The following is a 12787-nucleotide window of genomic DNA, read 5'->3' as shown; positions in this document are numbered from 1 at the left end:
GTACTGTGGCTGCGACAGAATCCAGATTGGAGGGATTCAAACATGAAATTATGGGAAAGATAGGCACGGATTTGGGAAACGACAACATATTCAAGGACTTTGGAGAGGAAAGGAAGGCTGGATATGGCAAGGACGGACGGGTCAAGGATTGCTTTTTTTAAATGAGAGGGGTGATGACGGCAGATTTGAGGGAGAGGGGGACAGCACCCGAAAGAGATCCGATAACAATATCAGCTAACAGGAAAGGAAGTTGGATGGTCAGCAGATTGGCAGGAATAGGGTCGAGGGAGCAAGAATTGGGTCTCATGGACAAAATAATCACGGTCAGGTCATGGAGGAGAGAATGGAGAAAGAGAGTTCAAGGCGAGGGCAGGGGAGAACCTTAGAGGAAGTTTGGCCCGGTGGGCTGGGGAAGGAAAAAAAGTGTCAGAGAGGCAGCTAAACGGATGGTCTCAATCTTCGAGACAAAGAAGTCCATGAGCTCCTCACACTTGTTGTCGGAGGTGAGGGTGGCCAAGACAGAGGAGAGGACTTTAAGAAGATGGTTAGCAGTAGAGAATAGAAGTCGGGGTTTATCATTGCATTTTAGAATGATTCTGGAATAAAGTAATTTTGGTAGACGAGAGCAGGTCCCAATAGTGCTTTATATGGCCCCGCCAGATCTGGCGGTGAATGGCTAAACCAGTTGTCTGCCATATCCATTCAAGTCTGCGTCCTATGGACTTAAGAGTGAAGGTGAGAGCCGCACCAAGGGGAATGGCCAGGGTGAGGGCAATTGTTTTAATAGGGACTAGAGCATCTAAAATGATGATGAGGGTGTGGTTGAGCAGAAATGGCATGGTGAATGAATCATAGAAATTTACAGCACAGAAGGAATCTATTCGGCCCATCATAACAACATAAGAATTAGGAACAGGAGTAGGCCATCTAGCCTGCTCCGCCATTCAACAAGATCATGGCTGATCTGGCCGTGGACTCAGCTCCACTTACCCGCCCGCTCCCCATAACCCTTAATTCCCTTATTGGTTAAAAATCTATCTATCTGTGACTTGAATACATTCAATGAGCTAGCCTCAACTGCTTCCTTGGGCAGAGAATTTCAGATTCTTAACCCTCTGGGAGAAGAAATTCCTTCTCAACTCGGTTTTAAATTGGCTCCCCCGTATTTTGAGGCTGTGTCCCCTAGTTCTAGTCTCCCTGACCAGTGGAAACAACCTCTCTGCCTCTATCTTGTCTATCCCTTTCATTATTTTAAATGTTTCAAAAAGATCACCCCTCATCCTTCTGAACTCCAACGAGCAAAGACCCCCCAGTCTTCTCAATCTATCATCTCCGGAATCAGCCTAATGAATCGTCTCTGTACCCCCTCCAAAGCCAGTATATCCTTCCTTAAGTAAGGTGACCAAAACTGCACGCAGTACTCCAGGTGCGGCCTCACCAATACCCTATACAGTTGCAGAAGGACCTCCCTGCTTTTGTACTCCATCCCTCTCGCAATGAAGGCCAACATTCCATTCGCCTTCCGGATTACCTGCTGCACCTGCAAACTAACTTTTTGGGATTCATGCACAAGGACCCCCAGGTCCCTCTGCACCGCAGCATGTTGTAATTTCTCCCCATTCAAATAGTATTCCCTTTTTCTGTTTTTTTTCCCCCAAGGTGAATGACCTCACACTTTCCGACATTGTATTCCATCTGCCAAACCTTAGCCCATTCGCTTAACCTATCCAAATCTCTTTGCAGCCTCTCTGTGTCCTCTACACAACCCGCTTTCCCACTAATCTTTGTGTCATCTGCAAATTTTGTTACACTACACAATGTCCCCTCTTCCAGGTCATCTATGTATATTGTAAACAGTTGTGGTCCCAGCACCGATCCCTGTGGCACACCACTAACCACCGATTTCCAACCTGAAAAAGGACCCATTTATCCCGACTTTCCGCTTTCTGTTAGCCAGCCAATTCTCTATCCATGCTAATACATTTCCACTGACCCCACGTACCTTTATCTTCTGCAGTAACCTTTTGTGTGGCACCTTATCGAATGCCTTTTGAAAATCTAAATACACCACATCCATTGGTACACCTCTATCCACTATGCTCGTTATATCCTCAAAGAATTCCAGTAAATTAGTTAAACATGATTTCCTCTTCATGAATCCATGCTGCGTCTGCTTGATTGCACTATTCCTATCTAGATGTCCCGCTATTTCTTCCTGAATGATAGTTTCAAGCATTTTCCCCACTACAGATGTTAAACTAACCGGCCTATAGTTACCTGCCTTTTGTCTGCCCCCTTTTTTAAACAGAGGCGTTACATTAGCTGCTTTCCAATCCGCTGGTACCTCCCCAGAGTCCAGAGAATTTTGGTAGATTATAACGAATGCATCTGCTATAACTTCTGCCATCTCTTTTAATACCCTGGGATGCATGTCATCAGGACCAGGGGACTGGTCTACGTTGAGTCCCATTAGCCTGTCCAGCACTACCCCACTAGTGATCGTGATTATCTCAAGGTCCTCTCTTCCCACATTCCCGTGACCAGCAATTTTTGGCATGTTTTGTGTGTCTTCCACTGTGAAGACCGAAGCAAAATAATTGTTTTAAGGTCTCAGCCATTTCCACATTTCCCATTATTAAATCCCCCTTCTCATCTTCTAAGGGACCAACATTTACTTTAGTCACTCTTTTCCGTTTTATATATCGGTAAAAGCTTTTACTATCTGTTTTTATGTTTTGCGCAAGTTTACCTTTGTAATCTATCTTTCCTTTCTTTATTGCTTTCTTAGTCATTCTTTGCTGTCGTTTAAAATGTTCCCAATCTTCTAGTTTCCCACTAACCTTGGCCACCTTATACGCATTGGTTTTTAATTTGATACTCTCCTTAATTTCCTTGGTTATCCACGGCTGGTTATCCCTTCTCTTACCGCGCTTCTTTTTCATTGGAATATATTTTTGTTGAGCACTATGAAAGAGCTCCTTAAAAGTCCTCCACTGTTCCTCAATTGTGCCACCGTTTAGTCTGTGTTTCCAGTCTACTTTAGCCAACTCTGCCCTCATCCCACTGTAGTCCCCTTTGTTTAAGCATAGTACGCTCGTTTGAGACACTACTTCCTCACTCTCAATCTGTATTACAAATTCAACCATACTGTGATCACTCATTCCTAGATCGTTTATTATTCCTGTCTCATTACACAGGACCAGATCTAAGATAGCTTGCTCCCTTGTAGGTTCTATAACATACCGTTCTAAGAAACAATCCCATATGTATTCTATGAATTCCTCCTCCAGGCTACCCCATGCGATTTGATTTGACCAATCGATATGTAGGTTAAAATCCCCCATGATTACTGCCGTTCCTTTTTCACATGCCTCCATTATTCCCTTGATTATTGCCTGCCCTACCGTGAAGTTATTATTTGGGGGCCTATAAACTACGCCCACCAGTGACTTTTTCCCCTTACTAGCTCTAATCTCCACCCACAATGATTCAACATTTTGTTCATTAGAGCCAATATCGTCTCTCACAACTGCCCTGATATCATCCTTTATTAACAGAGCTACCCCACCTCCTTTCCCTTCTTGTCTATCTTTCTGAATCGTCAGATACCCGTGTGTTTAATTCCCAGTCTTGGCCACCCTGCAACCACGTTTCTGTAATGGCCACCAAATCATACCCATGTCCATGCCAGCTGACGAAGGGCTTTCTAGGCTAATACCACTTTCCAGTTCTTGTGTGTTACGGCACTTCGCGTGCATATCCAAGAGTTCCAGATCCCCACCACCCTCAGTGAAGAAATTTCTCCTCAAATCCTCTCTGAACCTCCTTCCTTTAAATCCTTTACTTTAAGGGACTCCGGGACCGGCGCTGAACCGGTTGAAGAGGCTCCGGGGCCGGCATCAAACTAGCCGAAGGGACTCCGGGGCCGGCGCTGAAGCGCTCAAATTGATTTAATTTTTAAACTTTTAAATCAACTTTTAAACCTCTTAAACAATTCGGGAAAACTTTTAAATTTTTAATCAACTTGGAGAACTTTTAATCAACTCTTAATAAGAAGAACATAAGAAATAAGAACAGGAGTAGGCCATACAGCCCCTCGAGCCTGCTCTGCCATTTAGTAAGATCATGCTGATCTGATCATGGACTCAGCTCCACTTCCCCGCCCGCTCCCCATAACCCCTTATCGCTCAAGAAACTGTTTATTTCTGTTTTAAATTTATTCAATGTCCCAGCTTCCACAGATCTCTGAGGCAGCGAATTCCACAGATCCCAATCTTCTGAGAAAAGACATTTCTCCTCAGCTGTTTTAAATGGGCAGTCTCCTTATTCTAAGATCATGCCTCTCGTTCTAGTCTTCCCCATCAATGGAAACATCCTCTCTACATCCACCTCATCAAGCCCCCTCAATCTTAATCTTTTCGATAAGATCACCTCTCATTAGGTAGCAATACGTCCCAGTTTTTATACTCCAGCCCATTTGCAATAAAGGCCAAGATACCATTGAGCTTCCTGATCACTTGCTGTATCTGCATACTATCCTTTTGTGTTTCATGCACAAGTACCCCCAGGTCCCGCTATACTGCGGCACTTTGCAATCTTTCTCCATTTAAATAATAACTTGCTCTTTGATTTTTTTTCTGCCAAAGTGCATGACCTCACACTTTCCAACATTATACTCCATGTGTCAAATTTTTGCCCACTCACTTAGCCTGTCTATGTCCTCCTGCAGCCTCTTTATGTCCTCCTCACACAATGCTTTTCCTCCCATATTTGTATAGTCAGCAAACTTGGCTACGTTACACTCGGTCCCTTCTTCCAAGTAGTTTATATAGATTGTAAATAGTTGGGGTCCCAGCAGTGATCCCTGCGGCACCCCACTAGTTACTGGTTGCCAACCAGAGAATGAACCATTTATCCCGACTCTGTTTTCTGTCAGTTAGCCAATCCTCTATCCATGCTAATACATTACCCCCAACGACGTGAACTTTTATCTTGTGCAGTAACCTTTTATGTGGCACCTTGTCAAATGCCTTCTGGAAGTCCAAATACACCATATCCACTGGTTCCCCTTTATCCACCCTGTTACATCCTCAAAGAACTCCAGCAAATTTGTCAAACCTGACTTCCCCTTTATAAATCCATGCTGACTCTGCCTGACCAAATTTTGTTTTTCCAAATGTCCTGCTCCTGCTTCTTTAATAATGGACTCCAACATTTTCCCAACCACAGATGTTAGGCTAACTGGTCTATAGTTTCCTGCTTTTTGTCTGCCTCATTTTTTAAATGTTTAATAAATCTATTTATTAAACCTTCAATCAACCTGTGTAACTTTTTAAAAATAATTTTGAAATACTTTTAAACTCTTAAACTTTTAAAACAACTTGGAAACCTCTGGGGAAATTTTTAACCTTGGAAGAAACTTTCCAAAACATCCCTCGGAACCCGAGCGGGCAGCTGACCTTCCCAACGCCTGCCCCCAACCAAGCCTCGGGCCATCTATCATCAATGGCGCTACTTGGCGCCGAGCTTGCAGCCAACATCTTGCCATAGGCAATTAGGCTTATACAGCAGTGCCTGATCTCCAGTCGTCTTGGACCCCCTTGCCACTGTACCAAGACCGTGCTCAGCTAAGCCCGTGTGGTTGCCGGTGTGCAGCGGCCACCCCACGTTAAAAGAACTCCCGCACAGGCACCTTCCACTTTGCTAATATGAAGTTTGGGACCTGGAACGTCAGGACCCTCATGGACAATTCCAACAGCAACAGGGCGGAACGCCGCACCACCATAGTTGCCCAGGAACTTAAACGTTTTGACATTGACATCACCGCCCTAAGCGAGACCCGGCGGGCAGGGGAAGGCCAGTTCAAGGAACATGGTGGAGGTTACACCTTTTTCTGGAAAGGAAAACCAGAGGAAGAACGCCACCTTCATGGAGTCGGTTTCGTCGTCAAAATTTAACTGGTCGACCGCTTCAAAGACTCCCCCTGCAGGGTTAACGAATGCCTCATGACTCTTCGCCTTAACCAATCCCGGAACCAATGCACCCAATCCCGGAACCAATGCACCACAGTCATCAGTGCATACGCCCCAACACTCGATGCAACAGATGAGGCTAAAGAGGGTTTTTATTCCAACCTCGAGACATCCTTGTCCCACGTCCCCACGGGCGACAAATTGTTCCTCCTAATTGACTTTAATGCCAGGTTCGGCAAAGACACAGCCCTCTGGGGAGGCGTGATTGGCAGAGAGGGGGTAGGGAAAGCCAACTCCAGCGGTACCCTACTCCTGACAAAATGTCTGGAACACAAACTCATCAACACCCTGTTCCACCAGAGGGACAAATACAAGGCAGCGTGACAACACCCTCGTCCAAACACTGGCACCTGCTCGACTACGTCATCGCCCGCGCCAGGGATCGCAAGGATGTACACATCACCTGCGCCATGACAGGAGCTGACGACTGCTGGACGGACCATCGCCTAAGCCGATCCATCATAATATAAACATAGCCCCAAAGCAGAGGGGACAGTAGAAGCAGTGCCGCAAAAAAGTTAATGCTGGGGCACTTAAAGACCCAGCTAAGAGAGCCCCATACAGCCAGCGCCTCAGCTAATCTGGCGTGCCTTGATGACCCAGAGATGCTGAATGCCCACAGCACTTGGTCTGCCCTCCAAGTTTCCATAACCAGTGCCTGTAAAGGGACACTTGGTTACTCAACCAGAAAACACCAGGACTGGTTTGATCAAAATGATCAGATGATCCAAGAACTAATAATAGATCGTAAGCGCAGAGCAGTTCAGAGCCTCAAGCAACAACCCAACTTGGGAGCTGCAAAGCAACGTTACAGATGGCTCAAGGCTGAGGTCCAACAAAAAACCCGGGACCTAAAGAACAGATGGTGGATGGAGAAGGCACAGGAGATACAACATCTGGCCGACAGCCATGATATGCGAGGATTCTTCATTGTCCAAATTCCGAAGGCCCCACCCCACTCCTGGCCAAGAACGGGGAAACACTCATCAAGGACACCAAGGCCGTCAGGGCCCGATGGAAGGAGCACTTTGAAGATCTCCTCAAATCGAGACTCTGCCTTTGACTCGAGTGTTCCCAACACCATCCCGCAGCACGCGACCTGCCACCACCCGAGTGAAACCCCAACGCTGCATGAGTTAGGCAAAGCCATAAAACAGCTCAAAAACAAGGCTACGGGTGCAGATGGAATTCGTGCTGAGGCGCTAAAGTATGGCGAAGAGGCGCTGTTGGCGTAGATACATGACGTCATCTCTCTTATTTGGAGGGAGGGCATGCCGGGAGATCTGAGATGCAGTGATCGTGACCATCTTTAAAAAGGGGGACAAGTCAGACTGCAGCAACTACAGGGGAATCTCCCTGCTAATCAGCCTGGGAAGGTTGTCGCTAGAGTTCTCCTCAACCGTCTTCTCCCTGTGGCCAAGGAGCTCCTCCCGGAATCACAGTGCGAATTTCGTCCACTACGGGGCACAACGGACATGATCTTTGCAGTGTGACAGCTGCAGGAAAACTGCAGGGAGCAGCGCCAGCACTTATACATGGCCTTTTTCGATCTTACAAAAGGCCTTTGACACCGTCAACCGTGAGAGCTTCTGGAACGTCCTCCTCAGTTTTGGATGCCCCCAAAAGTTGGTCAACATCCTTTGCCTGCTCCACAACGACATGTAGGCCGTGATCCTTACCAGCGGTTCCATTACAGACCTAATCCACATCCGGACCGGGGTCAAACAGGGCTGCGTCATCGCTCCAACTCTCTTCTCAATCTTCCTCGCTGCCATGCTCCACCTCACAGTCAACAAGCTCCCTGCTGGAGTGGAACTAAACTGCAGAACCAGTGGGAAGCTATTTAACCTATGCCGCCTCCAGGCCAGGTCCAAGATCACCCTAATCTCTGTCGTTAAGCTGCAGTACGCAGACGATGCCTGCGTCTGCGCACATTCTGAGGCTGAACCCCAGGATATAGTCGATGTATTCACCGAAGCATATGAAAGCATAGGCCTTACGCTTAACGTACGTAAGGCAAAGGTCCTCCACCAGCCTGTCCTCGCCGTTCAGCATTGCCCCCCAAGTTAGTCAGGCATGACCTTCCCTTAACAAATCCATGCCGATTGTCCTTGATTAATCCGTGTCTTTCTAAACAAACATTTATCATGTCCCTCAGAATTTTTTTTCAATAATTTTCCCATCACAGAGGTTTGGCTGATTAGCCTGTAAATACTCAGTCTATACCTTTCTCCCTTTTTAAACACCAGAGGGCCAAAGGCTGGACTGTTGAGATTTTGTAAGTGCAGTTGGAAGAGACTTGGGAGAGAATTTTTCTGGGGATGGACACAGAACGAAGTTGGGTTGTTTGTAGGGAGGGGCGAGAATGGTGATGTGGGTGGAGAGCGTTACGAGGAAGTGGTCAAAGATGGCCTTATTTGTGATTGACCCGATAGGAGTAGTGAGGCCACGAGAGACGGCATGGTCGAGGGATGGTGGTGAATATGGGTTGGGGAGCGCGAGATTGAGGGAGGATAGGAAGCGAGTGAACTCACGAGGAGAGCATGATGATTAGAGATGGAGGTTGAAATCACCGAGGATGTGAAGTCACTCGGTAGAAAGGGTGAGGGAGGAAAGCAGTGAAGATATCTCAGTAATAAAATTTTTACGGTGGTAGAGAACAAGAATTTTAAATGAAAGGCGAGAGGGATGGAATGAGATGTGAAATATAATGCTCCAATTCCATTGACATGTAACTTCCATGGATAGGTTTATTTCAAGACCAATTCAATGTTCAACTTCCCAGCTGCTGTCCAAATATATTTCAGGACACAAGCATACGCAACAAATTTAAATCACATTCTTACATCAGCAGGCAATGCCACAACATCCAATGGAGAAATCCTACAGATGGGAGAATGGATGGCCAAAGGTTGGACAGTTGAGATACAGATGAGAGCGCTTTATTGAATTTGACACGATAGGTGATTTGGCTTTGAATTGAGACAGTAGAGCTTGGTATAAAACAAGACATTATATACAGTATTTATTTCTCTCCACCTTAAAAAAAAATCTTGTATGCAGAGCACCAGAACATTCATTGAGTTTTCTGGGGAGATTACAAGTGTGAATTGCAATTCATTTTATTTATTTAAACTACTGGAAACTTGACATATTAATAATTTAGTACCATAAGGTGACATCACCGTATCAGATTGCAACCTTCGGCATGAATACTTTAACCTGTCCCTTTACTGATAAAGGCATGTTTAATGGAAATACTTGTAAAACTCGAACAGGGAGAAGATCCAAACAGGAATTAAATATTAGTTTGACCCATTACATCAATAAACACTACTACTAATCGCACATCGGACGTGCTTATTAATATGTGCTAACTTTTGTTTAAATACCAATGGCAACATTGTTAAAAAATGTGGCTACGTAAATAAGTGTGAGAAAGGAGTTAACTGGTCCTGAGCTTTTGCTCTCTTTGTTACACCAAGGGCTCAGACTCAGATCCCAGAAACACCTGTTTGATGATCCATGAAGATCCTCTGCAAGGACCGCGCGTTACTGTTACAGTTACAAACACAAACCTCCGCGATTTTTAAAAACGGGAGGTCAAAACAGAATAAATGAGGGAACTTGAAGGAAGCAGCACATAATCTTTTTTTAATAAAAGTTTAATTTCAATCACAATAAAAACCAGTTGACAAAATACCCACCAGCATTATTACAAACCGCACACCGTGTCGCCATTTTGTGACTACAATTCGAAAGGGAATTTTAAATTTATACACAGCGGTGGAAGAGCAGGACCGGGGGGAAAAAGGCCGCGCGCACGTTTCTTTTCTAAAATTAATATATGTGTGGGAAAAATGTGTTTTTTTTGCCCCCTTCATTTAAATTGAGAAAATAAATAAAGAACAAGATCAGCGAATTGCGGAGTGGTGGGGGAGGGGAGTTGCCGATTTGAATGAAAGTGTGGAAGGCCGCGGAATGTGTGCGGTAATAACGTACCTGTACTGCGCAGCACCACCATGGGTAAATCCAAAGTAGTTACTGGTAGCCATTTTGGCATCTTCGCCTAGCCGGCCGGGCACTGGGCACCACGCGAAGCGCCCAAACAAACAAGAGGGAGAAGGGAGAGACCAGTAAAACATCATCAGAGCCCACACATCACATCGTTCAGCTTCAGCACACAGAAACAAATCTCTCTAATAACGTCTTTAGCATTCTCCACAAGCCAAAAGCGCCGCCATTTCTTTTACTCTTTTTTACAAAAAATGTTTTTTTTATTTTAAATCGCCAATTCCACTTACCGTACGTGAAAGAAACAACTGGGCATATAGGAATCATGGGGGTTTCTTTGAGCGACCAACTGCGACCTTTCACCTTTCAAGTGTGCAACCTGTGGAGAAATACGTCAGCTGTCAGGAGGGGGTGCAGTGCGCACGCGTCGCTCCACCAATGCTTTCTGGGGGCTGTAGTCTTTTATTTTACAGAACAACAACTTACATTTTAATTTTTTTAAACACAAATATAAGGAAAGGCCCCGACAGAAAACAAAAGGAGAGCATTTATGCACTTTTTGTTATCCAAACAAGTCACAAATAAATAGAATTACCGAGATATTAAAATATTTTGTAAAGAAAATCCAAACCTTATATCCAGTCCACAGAGAGAGAGGGAAGGTTGGTGCAGCCGTCAGATCCCCATTCGATGTTCTGCTCTGTCTAATTCCCTTCCCCCACCAGAGCAGATATTTGAGAAAATCCACTCACAGTTCTTTTTTAATGATATCTATCTATAACAAAATAAAGATACACTTGTTTCTGTGCGCCTGGCTATAAAAACAGAAACACGTTACAACTGCTCTCTTCATTTCAATGTATTTGCATTCTGCTTCACGGCTTTTTTTTCCATCTGGTCGATGCTGGTAATGGTCTGACCTTGGCAAATATGCAACCTACAATCTTAATCCAGCCCTGTCAAGTCTAATGAACGAGGCTCACACATTTACAGCTCTTCTTACATACTCGTGTTAAGAAGACTGGACACCCTGGTCCTATCCCAGTTTTGCTGGCAGCATTACAATGCGACAATAAATTATTTTGCAGCAGTTTAGTGACCTGTTTTTTCCTTACAGTACAGGGCTATCAGATATCCCGGGAATTCGATTCTGCACAGGAAAATACTGCTTAAAATGTGTTCTGCATGAGGACACCACCACACACATTGAGTTAGCCTTATTTCAGCAATGCCAACATTGCAACACGGGATACCCTGGAAGGGTGGTGATGTTGAGAATAAATTCAGCTGAATAATAATAACTAGTTAATGAAATTTATTGAGAAAAACATTATATAATTTAAAAGGTATCATAATTGTTACCTTCATGATTGCATTATTGCCACTGCTGCACGAGAATGGATGCGCCGTACTTGCCACTCCTGCTTGTGGCTGTGGATCCCACCTGAATCCTGTCTGCCCATCTGACTGCCTGGTGCCATTGCCATACCACTATCTCAGTGAGTGGAATCAAGCCATCAAAGGAGATGAGGCCAGTCAGATTGTGCAAGAAAGAATGTTCCTATGTTTTCATTTAAAGGACATTGATAGTAAATTCTAGGTTACCTTGGGGTGTTGTAAATGTTCATCCCATATGTTATTGGTTGCCGTTCCAGATCCAAGCTCCCTGCTTTGTCAGCAACCTTTCAGTTCTTCCCATTTCCTGTCACCCCCTTCCTGGTCTGTTCCCCCACTTCCTTTGCCCCATCAATGGCAGCTGTGCCATCATCCGTCAAGGCCTTAGGCACTGGAATTCCCTCCCTAAAACTCTTTTGCCTCGCCACCTCTCCTCCTTTATGACTCTGCTTAAAACCTATCAAACATTTGGTCACCTGTCCTAATGTCTCCTTCATTAACTTGGTGTCAATTTATGTCTTATTATGCTTCCTTGAAGAGCCTCTGGATATATTAATTCATTAAAGGCGCTATATAAATGCAAGTTGTTGTTGTTGTTCATACTTCTCCGCCCTCCTTTCTGAACCACGTCCCTCTACTTCAACCTGCAGATAAATTTCCTCCTACCTTACCCATTTCTACTTTCCCACAATCTCCTATCATGGCATCACCCCAGGATTTTGTGTCTCCTTGACTAACACAAATCTTTACTCGATCCTCCACCCTGCTGGTGGCTGACCAGACACAGCCAGGCAAATCTCCTTATTTCTCAGGGCATAAACTACTCTAAATTTCTCTTGCCTACCATTCTGGCCCTTTCTGCAGCTGTCCTGCTACCTATGGAATCTGTATCATTTTCAAAATACTTGTTCCCTCACAAAAAATATTCTCTCTATCCACCATCCAATCCTGTACACAGCAACATCCAGGGCATAATGGAAATTGGTTCACTAACAATGACTCCTTCCGATTCACTGAGGCCACCACATCCTGCCCAACTACACATTCCACCATGTACCCCTGATGGTAGCGTGGCACTCATTCCAGATCCTGCCTCCTTACTTCCTTGACACTTTCCCCTCATTTGAGTACCTCACCATCTATCACTTCTCCCATTTCTCTTTTATAGTCCTCCAGCTACTTCCACACCAAAATCCCATTCATAGTATATTTAGTCTTGGCACCAAGCCAACTGCTCACCCTCAGTAACTTCACCCGTAATTCTCCTGCTCCCTTCTCCATTTTCTCTGCTGTTCCATCCTCACACAATTTCACACTTTCCTACCCTTACCTACAACTACCTCTCA

At 45.0% G+C, this 12787-nt stretch overlaps 1 protein-coding gene across 4 annotated transcripts in view; it reads right to left on the bottom strand.

The window, feature by feature from the left end:
- Window positions 1–11071, bottom strand: part of zfr (zinc finger RNA binding protein) — a 68297-nt gene extending 57226 nt beyond the window's left edge. The window contains exons 1-3 of one of the 4 annotated variants that reach the window (XM_070868314.1): window positions 10678–11071; window positions 10337–10425; window positions 10035–10116 (exon numbers count right to left, since the gene is read on the bottom strand). In XM_070868314.1, coding sequence (XP_070724415.1) covers window positions 10035–10116; window positions 10337–10373 — 119 coding nt within the window. In that variant the 5' untranslated portion in view covers window positions 10374–10425; window positions 10678–11071. The remainder of the gene's footprint in view (window positions 1–10034; window positions 10117–10336; window positions 10426–10677) is intronic. The other 3 variants (XM_070868298.1, XM_070868290.1, XM_070868306.1) reach the window with 3 other exon arrangements.
- Window positions 11072–12787: the final 1716 nt, after the last annotated feature.

Source organism: Pristiophorus japonicus, chromosome 2 (genome assembly GCF_044704955.1).
Source record: "Pristiophorus japonicus isolate sPriJap1 chromosome 2, sPriJap1.hap1, whole genome shotgun sequence".
NCBI lineage: Eukaryota > Metazoa > Chordata > Chondrichthyes > Pristiophoridae > Pristiophorus > Pristiophorus japonicus.
The sequence above is the reverse complement of the archived record's forward strand: the minus strand, read 5'-3'. Positions and strand labels throughout refer to the sequence as shown.